Source organism: Hyposmocoma kahamanoa, unplaced genomic scaffold, assembly GCF_003589595.1.
Source record: "Hyposmocoma kahamanoa isolate Upper Pololo Valley unplaced genomic scaffold, ASM358959v1 62, whole genome shotgun sequence".
In the NCBI taxonomy this organism is placed as follows: Eukaryota; Metazoa; Arthropoda; class Insecta; order Lepidoptera; family Cosmopterigidae; genus Hyposmocoma; species Hyposmocoma kahamanoa.
Window position 1 is genome coordinate 7,739,660 of NW_020653850.1, and position 21,665 is coordinate 7,761,324.

General features: G+C 35.7%; 3 protein-coding genes across 4 annotated transcripts; 2 read left to right on the forward strand and 1 right to left on the reverse strand.

The window, feature by feature from the left end:
* The first annotated feature begins 78 nt into the window (after positions 1-78).
* LOC113229555 (arginine/serine-rich protein PNISR-like) lies at positions 79-15,659 on the forward strand. 2 transcript variants are annotated; one of them, XM_026463195.1, is made up of 12 exons: positions 79-549; positions 1,608-1,725; positions 3,061-3,225; positions 5,892-6,004; positions 6,688-6,854; positions 9,335-9,487; positions 11,337-11,442; positions 11,677-11,742; positions 12,708-12,790; positions 13,882-14,020; positions 14,190-15,030; positions 15,441-15,659. In XM_026463195.1, the coding sequence occupies exons 1-11, from the start codon at positions 225-227 to the stop codon at positions 15,005-15,007; spliced, it is 2,253 nt and encodes a 750-aa protein (XP_026318980.1). In that variant the 5' UTR covers positions 79-224; the 3' UTR covers positions 15,008-15,030; positions 15,441-15,659. The 2 variants fall into 2 exon arrangements, with proteins under 2 accessions (XP_026318980.1, XP_026318981.1); XM_026463196.1 differs by having other exon boundaries at positions 13,882-13,993.
* Positions 15,660-16,368: 709 nt separating this feature from the next.
* On the reverse strand, positions 16,369-17,763 carry LOC113229646 (dehydrodolichyl diphosphate synthase complex subunit nus1). Its single transcript, XM_026463316.1, has 2 exons — positions 17,308-17,763; positions 16,369-17,113 (listed from the first exon to the last, which is right to left on the reverse strand). The coding sequence occupies exons 1-2, from the start codon at positions 17,606-17,608 to the stop codon at positions 16,650-16,652; spliced, it is 765 nt and encodes a 254-aa protein (XP_026319101.1). The 5' UTR covers positions 17,609-17,763; the 3' UTR covers positions 16,369-16,649.
* A 1,874-nt stretch (positions 17,764-19,637) lies between these two features.
* Positions 19,638-21,175, forward strand: LOC113229650 (ubiquitin-like protein FUBI). Its single transcript, XM_026463319.1, has 3 exons — positions 19,638-19,689; positions 19,892-19,976; positions 20,960-21,175. Exons 2-3 carry the CDS (start codon positions 19,902-19,904, stop codon positions 21,158-21,160), a joined length of 276 nt encoding a protein of 91 aa, XP_026319104.1. The 5' UTR covers positions 19,638-19,689; positions 19,892-19,901; the 3' UTR covers positions 21,161-21,175.
* Positions 21,176-21,665: the final 490 nt, after the last annotated feature.

The window sequence follows — 21,665 nt, forward strand, 5'->3', positions numbered from 1 at the left end:
AGGAAAAAAATAATAGCAATATTATGTGCAGAGAAAAAAACGCAAATTGTCTTTGGTTGGAATTGGAAATAATGTGCCGTATTGATAGTAGAACGTTTTTTACTCAATTTTCTGGGTATTATACGAAATAACAAAAGCAGTTATGTTCTAATTTCACTAAATGTTCCATTGCGCTGAGTGAAAGTATTATTCATAAACGTAAAAATATAGTTTTGGTGAGCGTTATGTTTTCTGGCAAAGATGCCGCAAACTCGGCATACCCTACGCAGTGGGCGCTGAATCCGACTGCGTATCAAAATATAGACTCTAGTACGGTAGACTGGGCTGCTTTAGCTCAACAATGGATTGCTATGAAGGAAGCCGCAGCCATCCTGGCGGTACCACCACCGCCTTCAACCGCTGCGGCGTCGGTGAAGGAAAATACGGAAGAAGGCGAGGCCCCAATGGAGGTCGAAAATCCAGATGGCAACTCTGACAGCCCTGTACCACCACCTGGAGCGGAGTGGAATCCTGCTACGAATTCATGGGTAGGCGGATGGAACCAATGGGGTAAGATATGTTATTTTACGACATTTTTAACCTAATTGGTGGCGTTTCACCGGTTGTAGATAGACCTCTTTTATCTTTGGGAATTATTGTCTAAGGCATCCTGGAAATTAGCCTACAAAAGAGAGTCTTCAGTGGATTGCAGAAGTGCAATATTTATAATTCAAAATGGCTGTCTAGGCTGCTGAATCTATGCTGTAGAAATGATAGTGAAATGGAAGTAGCCTAGGAAAAAACCTTATCATTTGATTAGCGTTTCTCTTTGTTACCTACTAATTATTATTTGTCAATCAGCTGACTTCCTTAAAAGTAATAAAATGTACTAATTTTTTAAATTATCTTTTTAGTTCTGAAAAAAATTCTCATAAAGTAAATACCATGTATGATACTTTCTTCTCACGCTTATGAGTTGTCAGATCTTGCTACTACTTTGAATATGTGAATATCAATATAGTGAAGTATAATTCTGAACCCACAAATAAAATTGTTTAAACCGGATAATGTACCAGCTCATACAACATACTTAGTTGGAGCACAGAGAACCGAAGACAGATGGAAAGGTGCAACGTGCTGGTGTCTGCAATTCGACATCTTGTGCCTATTTTACATACATTGCACTACTAATTGTAGTAACAGAGTTGAGATGTTAAAACTTGCCCAGTCGACCAATAAAAATAAAATCCATGGTACTCAATCGCAAAAATCAATTATTCATCATTTTACAAATGTTGACAATTTAGACCTTTACAACCTTCACCATGTTGTGATTATGACATAAAATTTTGAAAGAAAATATGGTACTTTTTTATCCATCCAGGATCTGCAGGACCTTAGCTAAAATATCAGTATAAGTATCATGCTGGTGAAATTACAGACACATGGAACTTGTTAACTTATGTCTCGGGTTGACATGTGCAGTGGCAGTGCCCCTCAGATCTTGCGGTTTAAAGTTCAGAGCACCACTGGCACTGCTATGGACTGGTAGTTCACTCAATGCCAAGTGTATAACTTGTTTGTCCCGTCACTTGGTATGATATAAAAAAATTTATATTGTTCTCAAGGTTGGGGATGGCCCGGCTCTGGGCCTGTGGACCAAAAGATACCAGCCGAATCATCATCATTGAACATACCCCCATTGATAGATGGGTTCCCCATACCTGCGGAAGCACCCATGCCAGGGTAAGAAATAGATTTCATTTTAACATTTGCAACAGTTTGTAATAAAATGCTATTATAATTTCATGCAAGTAATATTCATTATATATTTTGAACTTTTTAATTTTTGTAATTAATTTGAACATGATTGTTAATTATTTCTGGTTTTTATATTTATAATTGTTGTAACATTATTATTACAATTATTGCATTGTTACTTGTAATTTCTATGAATATATAAACTATTTTTTTACATATTGAATGAAACTTACCTGCAAACACCAACACAATGTACAATGTTACTTCATATATCAATGAAAAACCACAAATTTCACAAAGCTTGTGGTTTTACAACTTAATTGCTGCCTTGTAAATGCTACAATAGCACTAATATAAAAAATATTTGGTTTACAAGTATCATGGAGGTAAACATTTATAGAGTAATTGTTCTATTTTTGGAAAAATGTCTATAATTATAAATAAATATACAAATAAGTAATCTATTAATGTAAAACATTTCATAAGTAGTGATAGCCTTTTTATAAGGATGCTTGCCTTCATTGCGTCTTTCAAATCCTTTTAAAATTTTCAAATCCTGATTATACACTCATGAGTTTTCTCAATTTATGTGCGTTTATATTATAACTTCTTGAACAGTGAAGAAAAATTAAAGAGTTGTGAGGAAACCTCCACAATGAATGTTTATGTGACATTTCAAATTAGTATTTGATGATAAATCCCTATTTTAAGAAGGTATCCACTGGAAGACATGCATGGAAATCTCCATGTATTCTAAAGAAAGCCTTGGTATTTAAATGAGGACATAGGTGCAAAGGGGAATACAAATTAGATGACATTCATTCAATGGCATGCACAATAATAAAATTTTACATTCTCCATACACAATGCTGTAAAGAAATGAGGATGTATATTATAAATAAAGCAACAGCAGTTTCATTGTATTTGTTGTTCGTAATAAATGATACATATAATGTGCAAAATACTATACAAAACAGTACTTTGTATTTGACAATTATGTCATTTATAAATAAACATTTTTGACATTTAAATTTTTACAAATAGAAAGATTCTTGAGTTTTTCAAAACACCTTCTTGAAAAAAATTAAGTCCTTCAAAAAGAAGTGCAAACAGGTACTTACTACAATCCTAAGGCCCAATATCTACCACCACAAAGCAAAAAGCTAAGATATGTTTCATCCACCAATGTATATTTTTTTTGTTGTGGTTGGTGAAACACAACTATTCTCCATTTAAATTCAGTACATAGCTAGTTCTATTTTCTATTATCATTTGTTCTATTATCATTTGTTCACTAAATCTATGATTTAATCCTTCCAGGTACACTACAGGTCAAGCACCGACTTTCCAGCATGGTTACTGGACTGCCCCACAATCCCAATCAGACCAGTCAACGAGTAGGAGCAGCAGCAACAGCCGCAACCGCGAGAGGCGGTCTAAAAGCAAGAATCGAGAAACCAAACCTATTAGAGGGAGAGCACTAAGGTAACAACGAAGTGTGATTTTTTTAAGTTTAAAAGATTTATTTATAACATTTTTAAATTACAATATTTTTTACAACATTCTTGTGATATTTACCATTTGCAGCAACTTTTACGTCGTACGGAACAAATAAAATTTACATATTATTTTACATATCTATACAGAATTATGTATAGCATTGAGGCATAAACAGAAAACACAGACAGTTTCTCTATTATCATAAAGAAAGACAATTTTTTTTTTCGTAAAATTGGTTCTTCATTGCAAAAATACTATTAACGTAAATAACTTTAAAAGGTTATTGTTTTTAATTACTTTTTTATTATAACTTTGACATACATATTACTTCTAAAGATCAAAATCATACGCATACCTATTACTTTAGCAAAACACTCTTATTCACCATCCCACATTACCTAATGACCATTGTCCATTTCTACCTCAAAATTTCATCAGAAAACCCGTCAATGTCATGTTCAACAGTTTCATCTCCTGTAAAGTTTTTGTAAAAGTCTATTGCATCTTTTAATATAAGACGCAATAAACTTTCAGGTCATTTAACTATGCTTCACGCATGGGTTTTCTGGCTGATCAGGCAGTATTTCTTCATAATTTTTTCGTTAAATTTACTTCCATATATTTTTCATCTGGGTTGCGACTCACAAAAATTGAAAAGAAGATGTTTCATTTTAAGCATAAGTTCTTTTGTATTAAGCTAAAACACTTTTGACCCATCAGTTGATTTCTTTCTGATTGTTATTCGCTTTTGATGACAAAAAAATCTTTTCTCATTCTAGGACATGGATTTATTTTTTCTGCAGTTTTTTATTTATTTGCATTTAGTCTTCTGGTGTATATTTGTTGCAATTTAGAGCACATTCGATTCAGCCAAAACCTGTTTAATCAGATAAGGAACTGTGCCCTCCCAAAAGCGAAGCCTGATGAATTGAAGTGTTGGGTGTCCATTAAAACTTCAATTTAGCATCAACGTCAGCTTTATATTTCTATTTTGACTCCAGCAAGTCACTCCAAAATATTAAGTGCTTCATGGCGTCGTTCTTCTTCTTGTCATATCGATCTTCCTGAATGGATGCCCAAAGGTTTTGCAAACACTGAGCTTTTTTGTAAGTGCTTGCTACAGCATCGTCAACAAGTACCTTTTCTTTTTCTGAGGCTTTTTCTTTTTACTATAATAATTATAATAGTCACATTTCTTGCAATGTGTCTTTTTTCAAATGCTTCATGCGAGGGTAGAATAGGATATTTGATAATCATCATTCCAGCCGAAAGACTGCTGGACATATGCCATGAATAGGATATGATAGGATAATAGTCTTAATATACAGGTGTAATCGTTCGACAATAGTCTTAGGGTCGTATTCCAGAACTCTACTCAATACTCAAGTCAGGATTTGAGCAGACTTGAGTATGATTTTCAGTGCTCACTGCAATACTCAAGTCCTGACTTGAGTATTGAGTAGAGTTCTGGAATACGACCCCAAATATCAGTTTAAAGCTTTTTGATAAGTCTTATATTTATGAAATAATCGCCTGGGCACACTTAACGATTACTCCTTGTACATCATAATCATCAGGACGCAGCCCGTTTGTAAGTTAATTGTCTTATTAAATTCACACATAGGAACACTTTACACACACCTACCCATGTTAAACATTCAACTTAATCAAACGCAAAAAAACCCCAAGCTTCTTAATTCATTGTTCTCCTACTGTTTTCACAAAATGTTATTACTTATACAAGACTAAGCGTCTTGATTATTTCATAAGCGACTTAAATATGCCATGTCACATGGATCCATTTAGCGGATTTAAAAAAAATGTATTTGAAAGTACGCAGCATGGTTCTTTTTAGGTTTTAAAAAGCCAAAGTTGGTACCCGGGGTGATTTTAATTTTCTTTGTTTTGGCTTGGTACATTGTCAGGCTCTTCTGTAAGCAAGTAAAGAAACGTTTAGAGTTCTGCTTAAATTTGTAACTCGATTTCATTCGAGGTGTGGGTTGGTTCTTGTTTACACAACTATGTCCAATGTTCTGCTGGTTACAATGTACACATTGCCACACACCGAAATATACTTCCAGACACATAATTCGAGCCACCTCGCATTTTTGTCGTAAAAGGCTAGAATAAAAAAATAGTATATTATCATAGAAGAAAAAGTTTTCCTCTGGTTTTGCAAATCCAAATTCCCAACAAGGACGTTGGAATGGAAAAGTCGTTTAGTATTCTAGTTTCAAAATTACATAATAGTTTTTAATCAATCAAACATTGTTTAAACTTTGGGTACTTAATACTGAAGATGCGTGGTGGCTCGAATTATGTGTCCGGAAGTGGATATAAACTCACTGGTGTGCTTTTGGAGAACAAAAATATACAACGAAACTTTGATGAGACGGAATGAAAGAATATCGTTAACTTTTTTCAAAATGACAGTTAAGGAGCATTATTTATTCACTAATCCATCCATATCTTGGGTATTATGTTATGAAATATGTAATTGTCTAAGTATTTATATACATTAAGGTCTGTAGGAAGAAATTTCTTTCAGAAAGAAGCAGAACTTTTATTTTGTGTTTTCCTTTTATTAAAAGTGCTTTGTGCGTTTTTTCCAGTGCAATAAACTATTAAATTTAAAAAATATTTATTACCAGAGATAAGCCAACAATGGTACCGCCTGTGGAACCAGTACCAGTGCCAATCTCCATGCCAACGCCCACCATCGATGCAGCCAAACGACGGCAGCTCCCTGGTTGGATAAGAGAAGGTACAAGTCTGCCTATTACACCGTTTTTTGTTGAATGATTTTATTTTGTTCTAAACAATTATCACTACTTAACACAGTTCGTTTTCTATTAAACCGTTCTGAAATATGAGAATAAGTCTGAGTAATATGAGAATAATATAAAAAGTGATAAATTATATCTCTATCCATGATAATCCTATAAAAGGGTTCGAATTTATCAAGATATTTACCTTTTGTATTTTATCTTGATAATTATCCTATATGTATTCGATAATTATTCATGCTGATTCATAGTTTTGTCTCAAATTTTTGACAAAAAATGACAAACAGTCAGCCAAATGTATATAATCCACTGACTCCAGTCAACTTTAACGAGTTTGTCGTAACACTCTGTAGCAGGCCTTCATTCTACCTCTAGACTTTACTTTTATTAAAAACTTCAATATTGCCGGCTTATATAATTTCGTTATAAACTTTACTGTGCGGAGGAAGAATGGAAAAATAACTGCATGAAAAAAATGTGTAACATAAGAGCTGCTATTTCACTCGATTTCGCGAAATAGAAAAGTAATTTGCATCCATTTTGATCAATTAATTAATTAGTTTGCATTCCGGTAAGCAATATACATAAATGCACACATCAAAGTATTAAAAAACCTATTAACATTTAGAGATTTATTATTACTAATATTTTTTTATTTTAGGTTTAGAGAAAATGGAGCGCGAGAAACAAAGAGCAATAGAAAGGGAACAAGAGAAGAAGGCTCGAGAGGAAGCAGAGAAAGAACAGAAGAGACTAGAAGACGAAGAATTGGAAAGAATTAAGGCAGAAGCTGGTGGACAACCAGTATTGCCTCCTAAGAGTAAATTTGTAAGTAATTATACAATATGTATTATATAAGAGTTTGAAAGCGGCACATATCGGCAACGCTAGGAAACTACACAAAGATTTATCACACAGAGTAACTTTTCTACCTATCGTATAATCGCTCACAATTCTACACACAGAAAGATATGAGAATTGTCTTTCCTGTTTTAAATACTTCGGTTATTGCCTTCAATAATTAAGGTAACGTTATACTAAAACACATAATATTCTGGTCGTTTGTGAAAAGTAAACGTAATAACAGTAGCCATTATCCTTTTCAAATGTGCCTGCATGAAAAATCTGCAGTTGGTAGTAAAGATATCTGCAATCTGTTCGCTAATAACTTTGCTTCAGTTTACAACAAACCTACTGACACCTCTGCTGCCGTCTACGATGCACCATCTCTAACTAGCAGCTTTTTAACTATGATTCAATTTAATGACGACCAGGTAATCAAGGTTTTGGAGAGACTCGATCCTTCGAAGGGAGCTGGAAGTGATGGAATTCCTTCTAAATTTGTGACCATGTGTGCCCCAGGATTAGTTCGACCTTTACGACTAATTTTTAATACATCTCTGAGCACTGGTGTCTTTCCGACTGCATGGAAAAAGGCTCTTATAGTACCCTTGCATAAAAATGGAAACAGGGAAGCTGTGAATAACTACAGGCCTATTTCCATTTTGCCAATCTTTGCTAAGATCTTTGAGTACTTGCTGATCCCCATACTCTCTTGGCATTTCAAGGGTATAATGCTCTCTGAGCAACATGGTTTTACCAAGCCACGCTCTACAGTTACTAACCTCGTCCAATTCATCAATAATATTTCTCACTCTCTTGACCAGCGTTCTTCTGTGAGCGCCATTTACACTGACTTCAGCAAGGCTTTTGACAAAGTTAACCATCAACTTCTTCTACGTAAACTTTCCATATATGGTATAGCAGAGCCTCTGCTGGGTTGGTGCGGGTCGTATCTGTGTGGCAGAACGTCTACGGTCGTTGTAAACGGGGATTCATCGGAGCCTTTTGGAGTTTCTTCTGGAGTGCCGCAGGGTTCACATTTGGGTCCATTGCTTTTCAATGTCTTTATAAATGACATAGATCAGTGCTTTAGGCACTCACAGTTCTTGCTGTTTGCTGACGATTTGAAATGTTTCCGAGTTGTGAATACCATTGACGATATTGCAAAATTACAAGAAGACATTAACCGCCTAGACTCCTGGTGCGACAATAACCAAATGATTTTAAATGTCTCTAAGTGTTGTGCAATCTACTTCACCAGAAACACTAAGCATGTCGTCAACCCAATTTCTAATGTGAGTCAAATTACGGATTTGGGCGTGCTGCTCGATAGCAAACTTCGCTTCCATGTCCACATCGACAGCATCGTATCTGAGGGTTTTCAAACCCTCGGTTTCGTCTTGCGAAACTGTAGGGACTTTAAGTCGCCCAGCATTAAAATTATGTTGTATAGTTCTTTGGTGCGAAGCGGGTTGGAGTACTGTAGTGTTGTATGGAACCCTTTCTATGACGTGTACAAAAAGAAACTTGAAAGAGTACAAAAAAAATCCGTGTGGCACTTGACCTATTCCTGCTTTCTTGCCAGGTCCTTAAAGAATTACGACGCCAGACTTGAGCACTTCAAAATGGAAACATTATCGCTTCGTAGAAATACACTTGACAGTCTGTTCTTGTTTAAACTAGCTCGTGGAATTCTAGACACGCCTGACTTACTGAACGAACTCGGCTTTAACATACCGCGTAGGTTGCCAAGGTCCTCGCAGTGTTTCAAGTTATTCTGGACCCCCAGCTCTCATTCAAACTTGGGCCACTTTGCACCTTTAGCCAGACTGGCACACCAGCATAATAATAATCTTGACAAGACAGTTGACATCTTTGCTGAAAGTTTGCCTAAATTTAAACGTTCTGTGAAGTCCCTGACATCTTAAAAAATATATTGTATTCGATTATTTTTATGATTTATATTTTTATTACTTTATTATAGATTCGATTTTTTTTTTAATTAGATTTATCAACGACATTTATATTTTTTCAATTTAATTTGTTTGATTGATTAAAATTGCAGTAGTAAATGTTAAAATAACACTCTTATTATCTTGCATGTTGTCTTCATATAATATATAATTATTATAGCATTATAATTGCTATAGCATTAAGCTTTTGTTTTGTATTGTTAAATATTTGAATGTTATAATGTATATAGTGTTGGTGAACTAAATAAATAAATAAATAAACAGTCTTACATAAGTTATTGTACAAAATATTATTCTAATTTGTAATATTATTATGAACATTCGTCAAATACTTACTTCGCTGGCTCAGCGACCCGAACTGAATCTTGGCCTCCAACACCAAATATATCAAATACTAAGTATGATCAAATACTAAGTACATATTTTTATTTATAATTTAGAAATAATATACATATAATGTGCTAAGTGTAGCAAGCAAATGACATGTAACAGGAAACGGACTCGGAAAGCGAATCCGAGAAGGAAGGAGACGAAGACGAGAAGGTGCCCGTGCCTCCGCCGCCGCGGCTGTCAGTGGAGCGCGCGCCGCCGCGCGTCGACCCCCCGCCGCTGCGCAGGAGTCGCGAGGACCTCTTGCAGGAAGTGGTAAAGATCTCTTCATGATATATATATCGACTGTGAACTGGCAACCGGTACTATCTCAATTTTGACAACTTTACAGGATGTCAAAAAATCATATAGCATCTGGTTTATTAAATAAAAATACGTACTATGTGTAATAAAAATATTTAAAAAGAAAGCATTTTTATTTGATAAACCAGATGCTATGTAAATGACGCAAGCAATTTTTTTTCTTCATCCTGGAAAGTTGTCAAAATTGAGATAGTACCGATTGTCAGTTCACAGTTGATATTCATCCCACTAAGAAAGCTCCCTAACACGGAACAAGGAACACCCTAATTTACTAAAATTTACTGTACTTGTACAATTAATCATACATATCATTTAAAAGTAGCACATTAGGTTACATTACGCATGCCTGTGCATTCGCTTTTAACTTGCTTTAGCATTATGTTTTATATCAATAAATCAGTTGACATTTAGCGCTCACCTTGGTTGTTCCTAATTATCATTCTTCCCTGACCATATACCATATCATCATATTATATCATTTAATATCATATATCATCAAAGTAGAATAACTAAACCTTTCCTTTGGTCCTTCTAGCCAGATATGAACCAGCTACCGATAGATTGATAGAGTAGATCGATATAGACCGATAGAGTGCTCTTTTGAAGTTTTGGGATTGTTCAAACTCCACATGTTAGAGCTTTTGAAATATTTATTTACATTTGATATATTTATTTATAGTTTTATTAGTACATTTACTTTATTATAGACTTTGTATGTATTAATGTATCAACATTACTTAATATACATATACATATGTACTTGTATGTACATTTGATTTATTAAATTTATCTGTGTATTTATTGAGTATAGTATATTCCATTTCTTTACTTATCTATTTTTAGTGCCACCCCAAAAAACCAACTTTCCTCTCAGATTTTCAAAGGTTAGTTGGAAGAAATCTCTTTATGGGATAAGCTCGCCTTTGTACACAAATATTTAAATTGTTTCTGAAAATTTGTAAGTTACTTGTGGTACAATAAAGTGTTTAAATAAAATAAAAATCCTATTAATTTTTTATTTAATAAATTTGTCAAGAGCATATTAATTTTTACGTAAGTGTACTTCTACAAAGAGGCTCCTAATCCATTATAAACCACGCTGCCCCTTTGCGGACTGGAGACATTATATTGAGAATCTCGGTTCGCATGTAGATTTCGTACAAAAAAAGGATTTAGTGACCTAGGTATCTGTTCCCGCAACTGAGCTATAAAATTTGTTTGTGCAAAATGGCCTATTAGTAACTAGATTTTCTCACAGTACAGTTAATCTTATCGAGTCATTAGGTTTATGCGATTGTTACACATAGGAAATAAAACTATTTTTCGGATCTATGTCTATCTATACGATAAATTCATCAACCAGTAATGACTAAAGCTGCTAACAGATTGACTGCATGTCTATAGTGAATGCGTGAAGTCGTAATCAACTTCATACAACAGAGACCCCGACTGCATGAAGTTGATAACGACTTCACGCATTAACTGCATGCAGTCGATGCAAAACACCCTATTTTTTGATAGTTAGTTATCAAATAAATACCTTTTTTCAATTTTCCAAAGAACATTCCAATTTATGCTACATAATGTGATTTTACAAAACATTTCATTCTATTGTAAGAATATGATTTTTTTTTACCATCTACCATCCCAATCAGCCGTGACCACGGGACCTGTACAGGGCCCAAAACGTGATTTATTTGAAAAAAAAAAAAAGTGTAGGTTCATTTCCTACTTTAAATCTTGCCTTCGATAATAAAAAAAAAATCTCCGTTAATCCACAAAACACGCCTGTTCCCTTCAGATGCAGACGGTCAGGCGTTCACTGACAGAAATCCTACTCGAGGTGACAGACCACGAGATTCATACGGTGAGCCAGGAAGAATTGGCCCGATATACCGCCGCACAAGGTATTTGCACACATCTATGCTATGGCCGATCGGCCCACCGGTATCTCAAGACTTTATCTAGTCGACACATAACTGTGACTGTGATAGAAACTGTGATATAATTAACGACATGTGCAAACGATGTGTGAAGAATTGTGTATTACTTTCATTCCTAATCAGGTCTTATTTCAGATTTTTGGGCTCGGTGAATACATGTGTGTGTGATTAATGTTGGTTTTATTTATATGGTAAAAGCGTCGCGCCTCAACGCGATGAAGGCAAGCAAGTCAAAGGCGCTCGCCGCTATCGCCAGCGGTCTCGGTGAGTGCTGCCCCACAATTCTTACCACGAAACCTCTCGCAAACTTACACGAGCTCATACTTAAGGTCAACGCACACCAAGTTACTGTACCAGTACCGAGGACATGCCTGCACGCGTCAAACAATACCTTCTGCATTCCTATGATATTGCAACACCGTTGCCACGCAAATATTACTTGAAAATAACTGCATTGTCGACACATGCAGTTAAGGTTTATTGTTACTGAACATTAATGGCTTAGAACACTGAATTCCTAAAAGTTTGCCAGATAGTTTCGTTTCAATGTAAATGGTGGTTTTTCTAAATTACATAAACCATATACAAATATGGGATTCCTAAGTATGGTACTGTGCCGTAATAAACCTTTATGGCACAATACCTACATGACGGATAATTAAGTCGATCATTATAAAATAATGTAGCAAATCACCATTTACATTATCGTGTCTTTTAATTTCAGCTCACCAACAAAATTAATTACGTATTGACGGTCAGGCAATACTTAGTAAAAACACCCTACAATGTTTAATTACATTGTATTTAATGGAGTAATTGGTAAGAAATGAACATAATTTACTATAAATGTTATAGTATGTATGTGTGGCTGATGTCATTATATCGTTATCGCACTTTGCATGGGATGGCGTAACTGTTTAAAACATAATTAGGTCGATTTATCGATAATGTCTACTACATTATAGATGGTTGTTCAGAATTACGAAATATAGAACATCCTACATACAACAAACTATTTAAAAAAAGTAGTTTTGTCTCTCACACGCCCCATAAGTGAAAGACGGACAACACTACTATTTATTTTGATGAGTTTTTTGGTCGTCTGTCGACAAGAAATCGTTTCCTTGAATACGCATTATAAAGTATAAGGTACAATAGTCAGAACAGTTACGTCAACTCGTGCTTAAGTAGTACGACGAGACAGCGTTGTCACGATGTTGTGTGTACAGGGCTCGGGGCGTACGAGAGCAGCAGTGACGAGAGTGGCAATGATGACGACGACCACGAAGACATTACCGATCAGCAACTACAGGTTAGATGCCCAAACTGTTCATCCGTAAAATCCATACTTACCTATTCGGGTCTGTCAGGATGGCTGGACCAACCAAGATATACAACTCAAACTGTGCCCATTATTTTCTACTATTTAGTACCTTTACACGGTTAAATTACACGGAGAAAATAAACTGTCTTTTTAGAAAATACCTTTTGAAAAGGTGTTTTATTATTTTTTTTAAATAACTTTTTACAGAGGCTTCCTAAAATAGTGAAAAAAAAGTAGGTTTAGGTAGTAAACTAGTTATATAACAAAAGTAAATTATATACTGCTACAACCATGGAAAACGTTAAGTGGTCCAGCCAACCTGACATCAGAATGGCTTTCGACTTTATTTCTTTAATATTTCCGTTAGCATAACGGTACAAAACATGCCAATAAATAGTAGAAAATAGGTAGTAAATAACGAGCACAATTTGATTTGCCTATCTCGTTTGGTCCAGCCATCCTGACGGACACACCTTTTTAATATTTAACATGTTACCTGTTTTCAATAAAAATTTCAAAACCCACACAGATAAAGCTCTATAACCAACTTTTTGGATCAAATGACCTTATAATAGCGCATGCATACAAACAAACTTCAGCTGCTTCTGGGGAGATGCTGCTTATTGATTTTGAATATATCCCTTACATTTCGTAGAATTTAGTATCAATGAATACTTAACTTTAACTGCCTTTGTGGCCGAACGGTTACCATGCCGGACTGCCACGCAGAGGTCCCAGGTTCGATTCCCGGGCCGGGAGAAATAGCTGTATGGCCTACAATTATTTCTCTCGTGAGTTTGGGTGTAATTTGTGGTTGTGTCCATGGCACCCGCGACACAGTGTTTCCCTAGTACGGGGCTATGTTGAGTGTGTGCGTTATTTCTGTAGCATGGTTCTATTGAAATGAAACCACCATTGACTTGCTTTTTGCATTTGAAACTTGAATTTTAATAAAATTATCCGAAATAATTTGTCTTTTATTGTCAATCTACTGCATGGACAGTCATGTAAAGAAAGGTTTGTATATTTATCCAAGCCCATCGAACGAAAATTGAAAAAGTTATCAATTTGCATCACAGGATATAATAAAGCGAAGGAAGACGGAGTTCGAGCGAACATCTCGCGAAATTGAGGCCGAGGTACGCCGTGCCGAGCAGCGGGAGGCCGCGGAGGATCAAGCTACGCCCATCGGTACGCCCGAGCGTCCTAGACGATCTAGTGAGATATGTTTATAGATTTTTATTTCTTTAATTTCTTACATAAATTCACAATACTTCATTTCTAACTGTCAGGTTGTAGTTAATTTTATGTTTAAATACGTGTCGGCATGGGCTGTATGGCATAATGTATTTTAAACATGCAACTAATAATAACCCTTATATTCTAGGATCTTCTGCTACACCCCCACCTGAGAGCGAGACGCCAGAAAAAATATTGACGGAAAGACGTCTATCTAGAGATAAGAAAAGCAATCATAAATCTAATGATAGGATTGATGGACTAAGAAGGCTAGATTCCATTCCCGAAGAGAAATCCAGAAAATCGAGCAAAAAGGACCAAATACTCAGTCCACAGAAAGTGACTAACAATAAAAAAGACAGTTCCTCTTCCACTAGTGACTCGGAGGAGGATTCCTCATCGAGCTCCAGCAATGAGTCTTCCGAGAGTGAACAGGAATCCAAAGTCGAAACAAAGTCCAAAAAACGCAAACGCCGCAGTTCAAGTTCAAGTGATTCACGCCGGAAATCCAAAAAGGAGAAACACAAGAAAGAAAAATCGCAAAAATCGGATGAGAAAAATTCTCATTCAAAATCGAAACGTCATGACGAGTATGAGAAGGATAAATCTAAATCTAGAAGGAAGGACGATTATTACGATAAGCATAAGTCTTCTAGGAGTAGGGATTACGAAAAGTCGCATAAAGATAAATATAGGGATGAATCAGAGGACGATCGTCCGCGGAAGCGCGCGAAACGATCGCGGTCGATCAGCTACGAGTCGCGGTCGGGGCGACGTAGGTCTTCGCGGTCGGAGGAGCGCTCGCGTCGAAGGGAGAAGCGATCTTACGACAGGGAGAGCTCGAAGCGGGACAGGTCCTACGACAGATCCGGACGGGAGTATGAAAAGTACGATAGGTATGAGCGGTCTAGGGACTACGACCGGCGGCGCTCACGCAGCGGCAGCCGCTCCCGACACCGCCGGTGAACATCAGGTTACCAACTCAGCAGGTTGTATTAGTTTATTTATTTGAAATCCCTGCATTGCAATCATTTTCAGATTTTATGATAAGTTATTTATTGTGGATAACATGACATTTTATTATTTTTTACATTGACTTACAAAATTTTTTAAATTATTTTATGTCGTAATTAAATCATCAAAATTGTATTAAATATTCCAAAAATAATCTCTGAATTTCTAAAAAATATAATCAATGAAATTAGGTTTTTAGTACAAAATATTAGTAATACTGCAATTTAGGTGCTAGCATCTAGACATGTCTCGACATGGGAGGTTTTAAGTAAAATAGCGTTAAAGGTTTCTTTTTTATTTCATTCATTTCTTAATTTTTGCTATTTATCTAGCTCTTACTTTAATAAGGCTGTGATAAATTATTTTTATTTTTTTTCTCTTGCAGATGGAGGCAGTATTGAGCTTGCTCCGAGTGTAAATAATGTTTGTGTTAATAGTTTTCCTTGAAAGTTTAAGCCCATTGACCCCAAACCAGGGTGGTTTTATTTACTTATTAATGGATTCCTGTTGATATATTTGAAAATAATGAAGTGTAGCTCCTTGTTTGGGGTGGCAAGTCTTTTTGATTCACTAGCATCATGCACTATTCCAATAAAACTATTCAGAAGTTATTTGTTGTATCAATTTATAGGTTTAATTACATTTCTTCACTCCCATAATCTCGTCAATCATTAAAAGCAAATTGCTATAATGTGTCCCACACAATTGTAATCTTAAAACGGAGGTGCAAAGAAAAATAGTTCTATGTTTTAAATTTTGTATTTACAATAATAATGGTATGTCAAAAACAAAACTCATTGAGTGGTTTACATTTCAATGAAGGGTCTTGAAACATCATTCAAGTTCAATTGTTTCGCACAATAGTGTGTACATAGTATGATTCATAATATAGTTGAGTATCTAAACATTACTGAGCAGTGAATTTTTCTGAGGGAACCTTTTCCTTGACCTATGAATTTTTAAAGCGTAATTTTAAAAATATTGTTGTAAGGACAACTTGCCTCAATAAAGTTTTTTCAAGGTGCTCAATTGCTAGAGAATAACAATTACTTGAATTAAAATATTACAATTTGTACAACTTGTAAAAGTACTTTTACAAGGTTTCTTGTCTAAGTATTTGTTGTTTCACTTTTGTATATGAAACCTTGGGAGTACAGTTTGTTAAGTACCTGTTTTATATTTGCCTGCTATTTAATAATTTAAGTATAAGAGGTTTTATTATGATACCAATAAAGTTCTGTTCCTTCTTTACCTGTGGCCCTACTGTGTAGTTCTACTGGTAGTACCAACTGTATTAACTATTAATTAATACAGTTGGTACTTAGTATTAACTGCTCTTACCAGCAAAGTTAGCCAAGATATTGCCTACTATGTAGACTGCTCTTGAGGAAAATGTTATTTGAATTTGACCCAAAATTTAATTGAAATAAATTAAAATAATTTACTTGTATTCAAAACTTAGAAGTTAGTAGTAAATTAAAGAATTACACAATTTCCCAATTATCCACACTACATTACATTTATTGCATAAATAAATAGGATCAACTAAATTATACTTAGGCCTACCAAATGGTACAAGTTTGAAGGTGACTATTCATTTACCAAATCTTTGATCACATTTGTTATACTTGTATAGAGCACCTAAAAATCCTTTTATATTTACACTGTTGTCTAAGGAAAGTTGTACAAACTCTGTTAGTCTTATCTGCCAAGGCATAAGACCATGAGTGCAGCATAAAGTACCAGTATATAAAGCTAACTCAGGATTTGGAATGGAAGGGTATACTGTACTAAGAACCTCATCTAATTCTTGTGCTGTATATTCCTCAAAATTTCTACTACATGGAATGATTCCCTTGGCTATATCTCGAATACCTTGTGCAATTTTAGGTCTCCCATCATCAGAGGTAAAAATATTAATAACTACCGTATGTGCTTGGATCCCATTGGTATAACCATTTAGATCTGGTTTATTAGACCATTTTATACAGCCTGGAATGCCTTTCTTGTTACGTTCCACTTCATAAAAGAACTTCTCTTCATTCTTTTTCAAATCTCCTGCAACAAACAGTTTGAATGTCAATGTAAAGATCCGAGTTGTTAGATTTATCATTTGTCAGATAAGAGAAATTGTGAACAGGAACTCGGTCAATATGAAATTTTACTATCAATTTTATATATTGCATCATACAAATGATAAAATAATTTGATCTTAAAATACGTAATTATATTTTTTTTCTAAACTTAATTACCGGTAATATCGTGAAAGCTGATATATGGTATTCCGGAAACTAGGCTCCAGATAACCAAGCGCGCCAGATCACTTAGGGTGTGCTGATCCGTGTCAGCCAGCAGCACAAGATGCTTCAGCCTCTTGGTCATCTTCGGCACATGCTCCAGTATCATCTGGATATCATATTTCGTCACCGAGTCAGTTGATAAATCGTACTTTTTAACCCAAAAGCGGCGATAAACATTTTGGGCAGCAACAAGTAAACTGGCTGCTAAATGCACCAGAGTAAACAAAACTTGACGCAGCAAGCGTGACAACATGTTCAAGCGGCTCACGTAAATAAGACGTTTTCGGTCAGCTACTTTATTTTATTTGATCATTTTTATGAAATAAAACTTCAGCGAAATCGTCCGATCACACGGCCCGTCAGCCGTCAGCCGCATTTTTGGGTGGCCAATCACGAGCTTCAGGGTGGAAATCCGTCTTACCAACATTAAAATACAAATCTAATAGCTGCGTTCATTAGGTATAAATATAATAGAGTTACTTTAGATCAATAAATATTATGAATTTGACTGAAGTGGAATACGAGACGAGGTAGCGGTAGGGGACGAGTTGTATTTATTTCAAGTCGAGTATACGTGATTGCTGACTCGAGTTGACTCGACGCGATGTCTGACAGCAACGGCGAGTCGCGAGTAGAACTCGAACCGACGATTCACCGTGTTGGGCACGATCAACCGGCCGAATACGACTCGAGCGTACTCCGAAAATCGGCGAATCGACCGAGTGAGAACGAATAGTCGATCGATGCGCTCTATGAATGAAGTATTCGGCTCAGTGCGTGTGGCGGATACCGAATCGAGTTCGCTCGCCATCGAGTTCATTATAATAATAGTTCGAGTTGACTTGGTTGCGGGAATAACTCGAGTCACTCATCGCTAATACGAGTGTCGGCCGTGCATTTCAGTTCTTTGAAGGAACTTCCAGCAGTTTGTCCATGGTTAATATACTATATACGTATATTTGAGAAGTTCGTCTAAAACGGCCCATTCACTACAGGCAACTGCTCACACACTATCCTGCTTAAGACCCACTTATAAGAAAAAGCCTCGCGGGACCCATTGCAGGATGGTTTGCACGCTGCGACTACATTCATAATCCTGCGTTACGCGGCGGACTGACTGCAATGGAGGATAATGAATGTTCCCGCCTCCGTTAGACTTGTGCCCGATCTTTCCTTAGCGGGAGCGATTCTAGTTAGTTCAATCGGTTAACTGAACTAGGTCGGTCTTCTAGTTTATTTAGTTCATCTAGTTCCTTAGTTAGTTAGTTCGTCTTGTCCTATTGCTCGGACATTGAACGAACGCTCAAACTAGTAATTTTATTCACATTCTAGTATCATGAGGTCAATACTACACTGTACTAAACATTTAAAAATACTATTTGTATGTAATCGGTAATATTTGATTTTCCTTCATATTTTACAGGTTTAAAGACTGTCATTCTAAGTAAATATCCTTTATTTACAAAATAAGAATTTTAGTTAGAATGGTGTGTTTAAAAATCAATATTTAGATACAGCTATTTCATATACTCGTACACGTAGGTTGATATTATACATACAGTTTCATACCAAAAAAATATTACTTTTTTTGCAAGCTTGTACATATACATAATGTAGATACGTATTAGAGACTAAGGGTTGTATTCCAGAACTCTACTCAATGCTCAAGTCAGGATTTCAAGCACTGGAAATACGACCCTAATGGCAAGGACTTGAATATGATTTCTAGTGCTTTGAATCATACTCAAGTCCTGACTTGAACATTGAGTAGAGTTCTAGAATACGACCCTTAGAACGAGCTGGGAACGTTCAATCGTGCATCCCACTCGAACTTGTACTAAAAGTAGTGAAAGATCGCTATTTGTCCCACTCGTACCGTTCCTACATACTAAATCTATGATTCCTACTGTATAAAAGACAGGTGAACTATCAACGCAGACAGTTCCTACTTGACACTGAATTAAAAAGAACGATGAACTATTAAAACCGTGCAAGACGAACTAGTTCATGTCGTTCAGCGTTGAGAATATTCCTGATAGTTCGTAGTTCATTAACTATACAAGCCTAGTCTCCGTCTCGTTATGTCATGAATCATGCGTGACATATCTTGATAAATTAAGACGATAATTTAAGTGCTATAAATACACGTATAAATTTATTTCAAGCTCAGATTACAAAATAATAAATTGTTCTCTAATTTATTTTGTAATTTATTGTTAAATTTGATTGTGTAATCTGAGATTTCAACTTACCAAAATTTGTATCCGAATTGTTAAGTATCCGTTTCCGCTCCACCATTTTTGTTTCTTTCGCTTGTCAGACTTTGCTGATAAGGTTAGTATTTTACGAATTTCAGAATTTTAGTGACTTTTGCGTAATACTGTAATAGAAGGTGCAGTAATTTATTTCATGAGAGTGTTGTGAACCGTAAATAAATAATAAGTGTCATTTAAGATATACAACTTTGTAAAAGTACCTAGTTGTTTTCTTTGCAGCTGTTCTGACCACGCTGTTGCACGTTGCGTTTTGATTTCAGAGGCCTCAAAATGCAGTTGCACATTAGAGGACAGTCTACACACGTCTTGGACGTTAATGGAGAGGAGTCTATTGCACAGATTAAGGTATTTATACTTATATGTTTCGTTTGGCTATGATTTGATGGAGCTAACATAAATGGTCTTCAAACTCGCAGATATTTTCATTGTGTTGTTTGTTATAGACCGTGCAATAGAATTTATATGATTAACCTGTCTTTTAAAATTCTTTTGTATCGTATTGGAATCATAAAACAAACTCGATCTTGAAAATAATTCATGAAACTTTTGTATTTATAGGTTATGCTCCATGTTTGATAGGCATTTTCGAAATGTTTATTAATTGTAGCATTGGCTTGACTAGCCCTGTAAGTACCTAAACCAGTAGGAATCCTGGTGTCAACCTTATCAACATCAGCAAATTATCATCAACTTTATTTCAAAGTCCTCTGCCAGACTGAACACAAGACTTATTGCACAGGTGCATGTTGACATCATATTATGAAATATTTTAAAATACGCAACCTATTGGGAGAGGGTGAGAGAACCCCTTTTGGAGGGGGAGTTTCTCCTGCTAACAAACAAAAGTGAGGAGGTGCATAGTTTTTGAGAAATACAATTTTTTAAGTTTGTTCGCTCAAAAGAGCTCATGTCAGTTTTGAGTGGACACCACCACCTCGCACCTTTGAGAAAAAAGTGATTTATCATACATATAATGAATGGAGGATGACAAAGTTAATGCGAAATGTGTTTTGTTTCACAATTTTGATAATCTGCCAAATATTCATGAAGGAATGACATATTAATGCCCAATATGGCACTGTGCAATACTTAAATTGGAATGTGTTGTAGTTAGACCATGTCAATCACATTTTTTTTGTTAAAGGTGAATTTCATAATATTAAATAATTATGGTATAAAATCTAATCATTTCCATATTTTAGAAACTAGTATTTGATGGCAATGTCTACTAAAAAAATCAGTTCGCTGGCTGGTATTCTAAAGTTGAGCCTAGTAAATAAAATTCATTGCCTTCATACCGTCTTAACAAAAGGACATAACTATTTCAGGATCGCATCCGTTCCCTCGCCAATGTAGAGGATGAGGAGTTGACTCTGTCAGTATGCGGTGCTCCCCTTGAGGACACCTGCCTAGTGTCAGAGCTATCTTCGACTGACCTCGACCTCACAATCCCACTACTTGGTGGTAAAGTGCACGGATCCTTGGCTCGTGCTGGTAAGTTATTCAATCTATTATGCTGTATGGTATAAGATGATATATTGGCAGTTTTACAGTACAATAAATACAGTAGAAGTCGTTAGTTAGTGTCCGATATGTGGCAACTATAGGTCTCGCAAGACTTATTTGAGCTCAGTCTACCATTTTCACTTTGCATGGTATGGTTGTGTCATCCTTTCATGCAAATCCTCTAAAATCATACAAAATGCGTTATTGTGCTATTTTGGAGTGCAAAAATGATAGCCACACCAAATATATTACCCGTGGTAGTGTTTCATATGATCAAAAAGTATAAGAATATCATTGACTTACAATTATATGGACGTCGGGTCCGCGCTAAAAAGTGTCCGCACTTGTAAGGCGCTAAAATCTGCCAGCGCGATACTGCGATGACATAACAATTTAAATTTCGAATAGGTTGACTTGGGACATTTTTTTCGTGGTTTTTGTATTAGACCCGTCATCCATTTATTTGTAAGTCAATGAAGAATATATACACTGGACAGCAAATAAACCGGGCCACCTGCTAACTTTGAA

Bases quoted from the DNA above. Each gene is read 5' to 3' on its own strand.
- LOC113229555 (XM_026463195.1), top strand. From the start codon at position 225: ATGTTTTCTGGCAAAGATGCCGCAAACTCGGCATACCCTACGCAGTGG. The intron at 3,226-5,891 runs GTAACAACGAAG...ATTTATTACCAG, and splicing joins ATTAGAGGGAGAGCACTAAG to AGATAAGCCAACAATGGTAC. The intron at 6,855-9,334 runs GTAAGTAATTAT...GACATGTAACAG, and splicing joins TGCCTCCTAAGAGTAAATTT to GAAACGGACTCGGAAAGCGA.
- LOC113229646 (XM_026463316.1), bottom strand. From the start codon at position 17,608: ATGTTGTCACGCTTGCTGCGTCAAGTTTTGTTTACTCTGGTGCATTTA. The intron at 17,114-17,307 runs GTAATTAAGTTT...TGTTTGTTGCAG, and splicing joins CAGCTTTCACGATATTACCG to GAGATTTGAAAAAGAATGAA.
- LOC113229650 (XM_026463319.1), top strand. From the start codon at position 19,902: ATGCAGTTGCACATTAGAGGACAGTCTACACACGTCTTGGACGTTAAT. The intron at 19,977-20,959 runs GTATTTATACTT...TAACTATTTCAG, and splicing joins AGTCTATTGCACAGATTAAG to GATCGCATCCGTTCCCTCGC.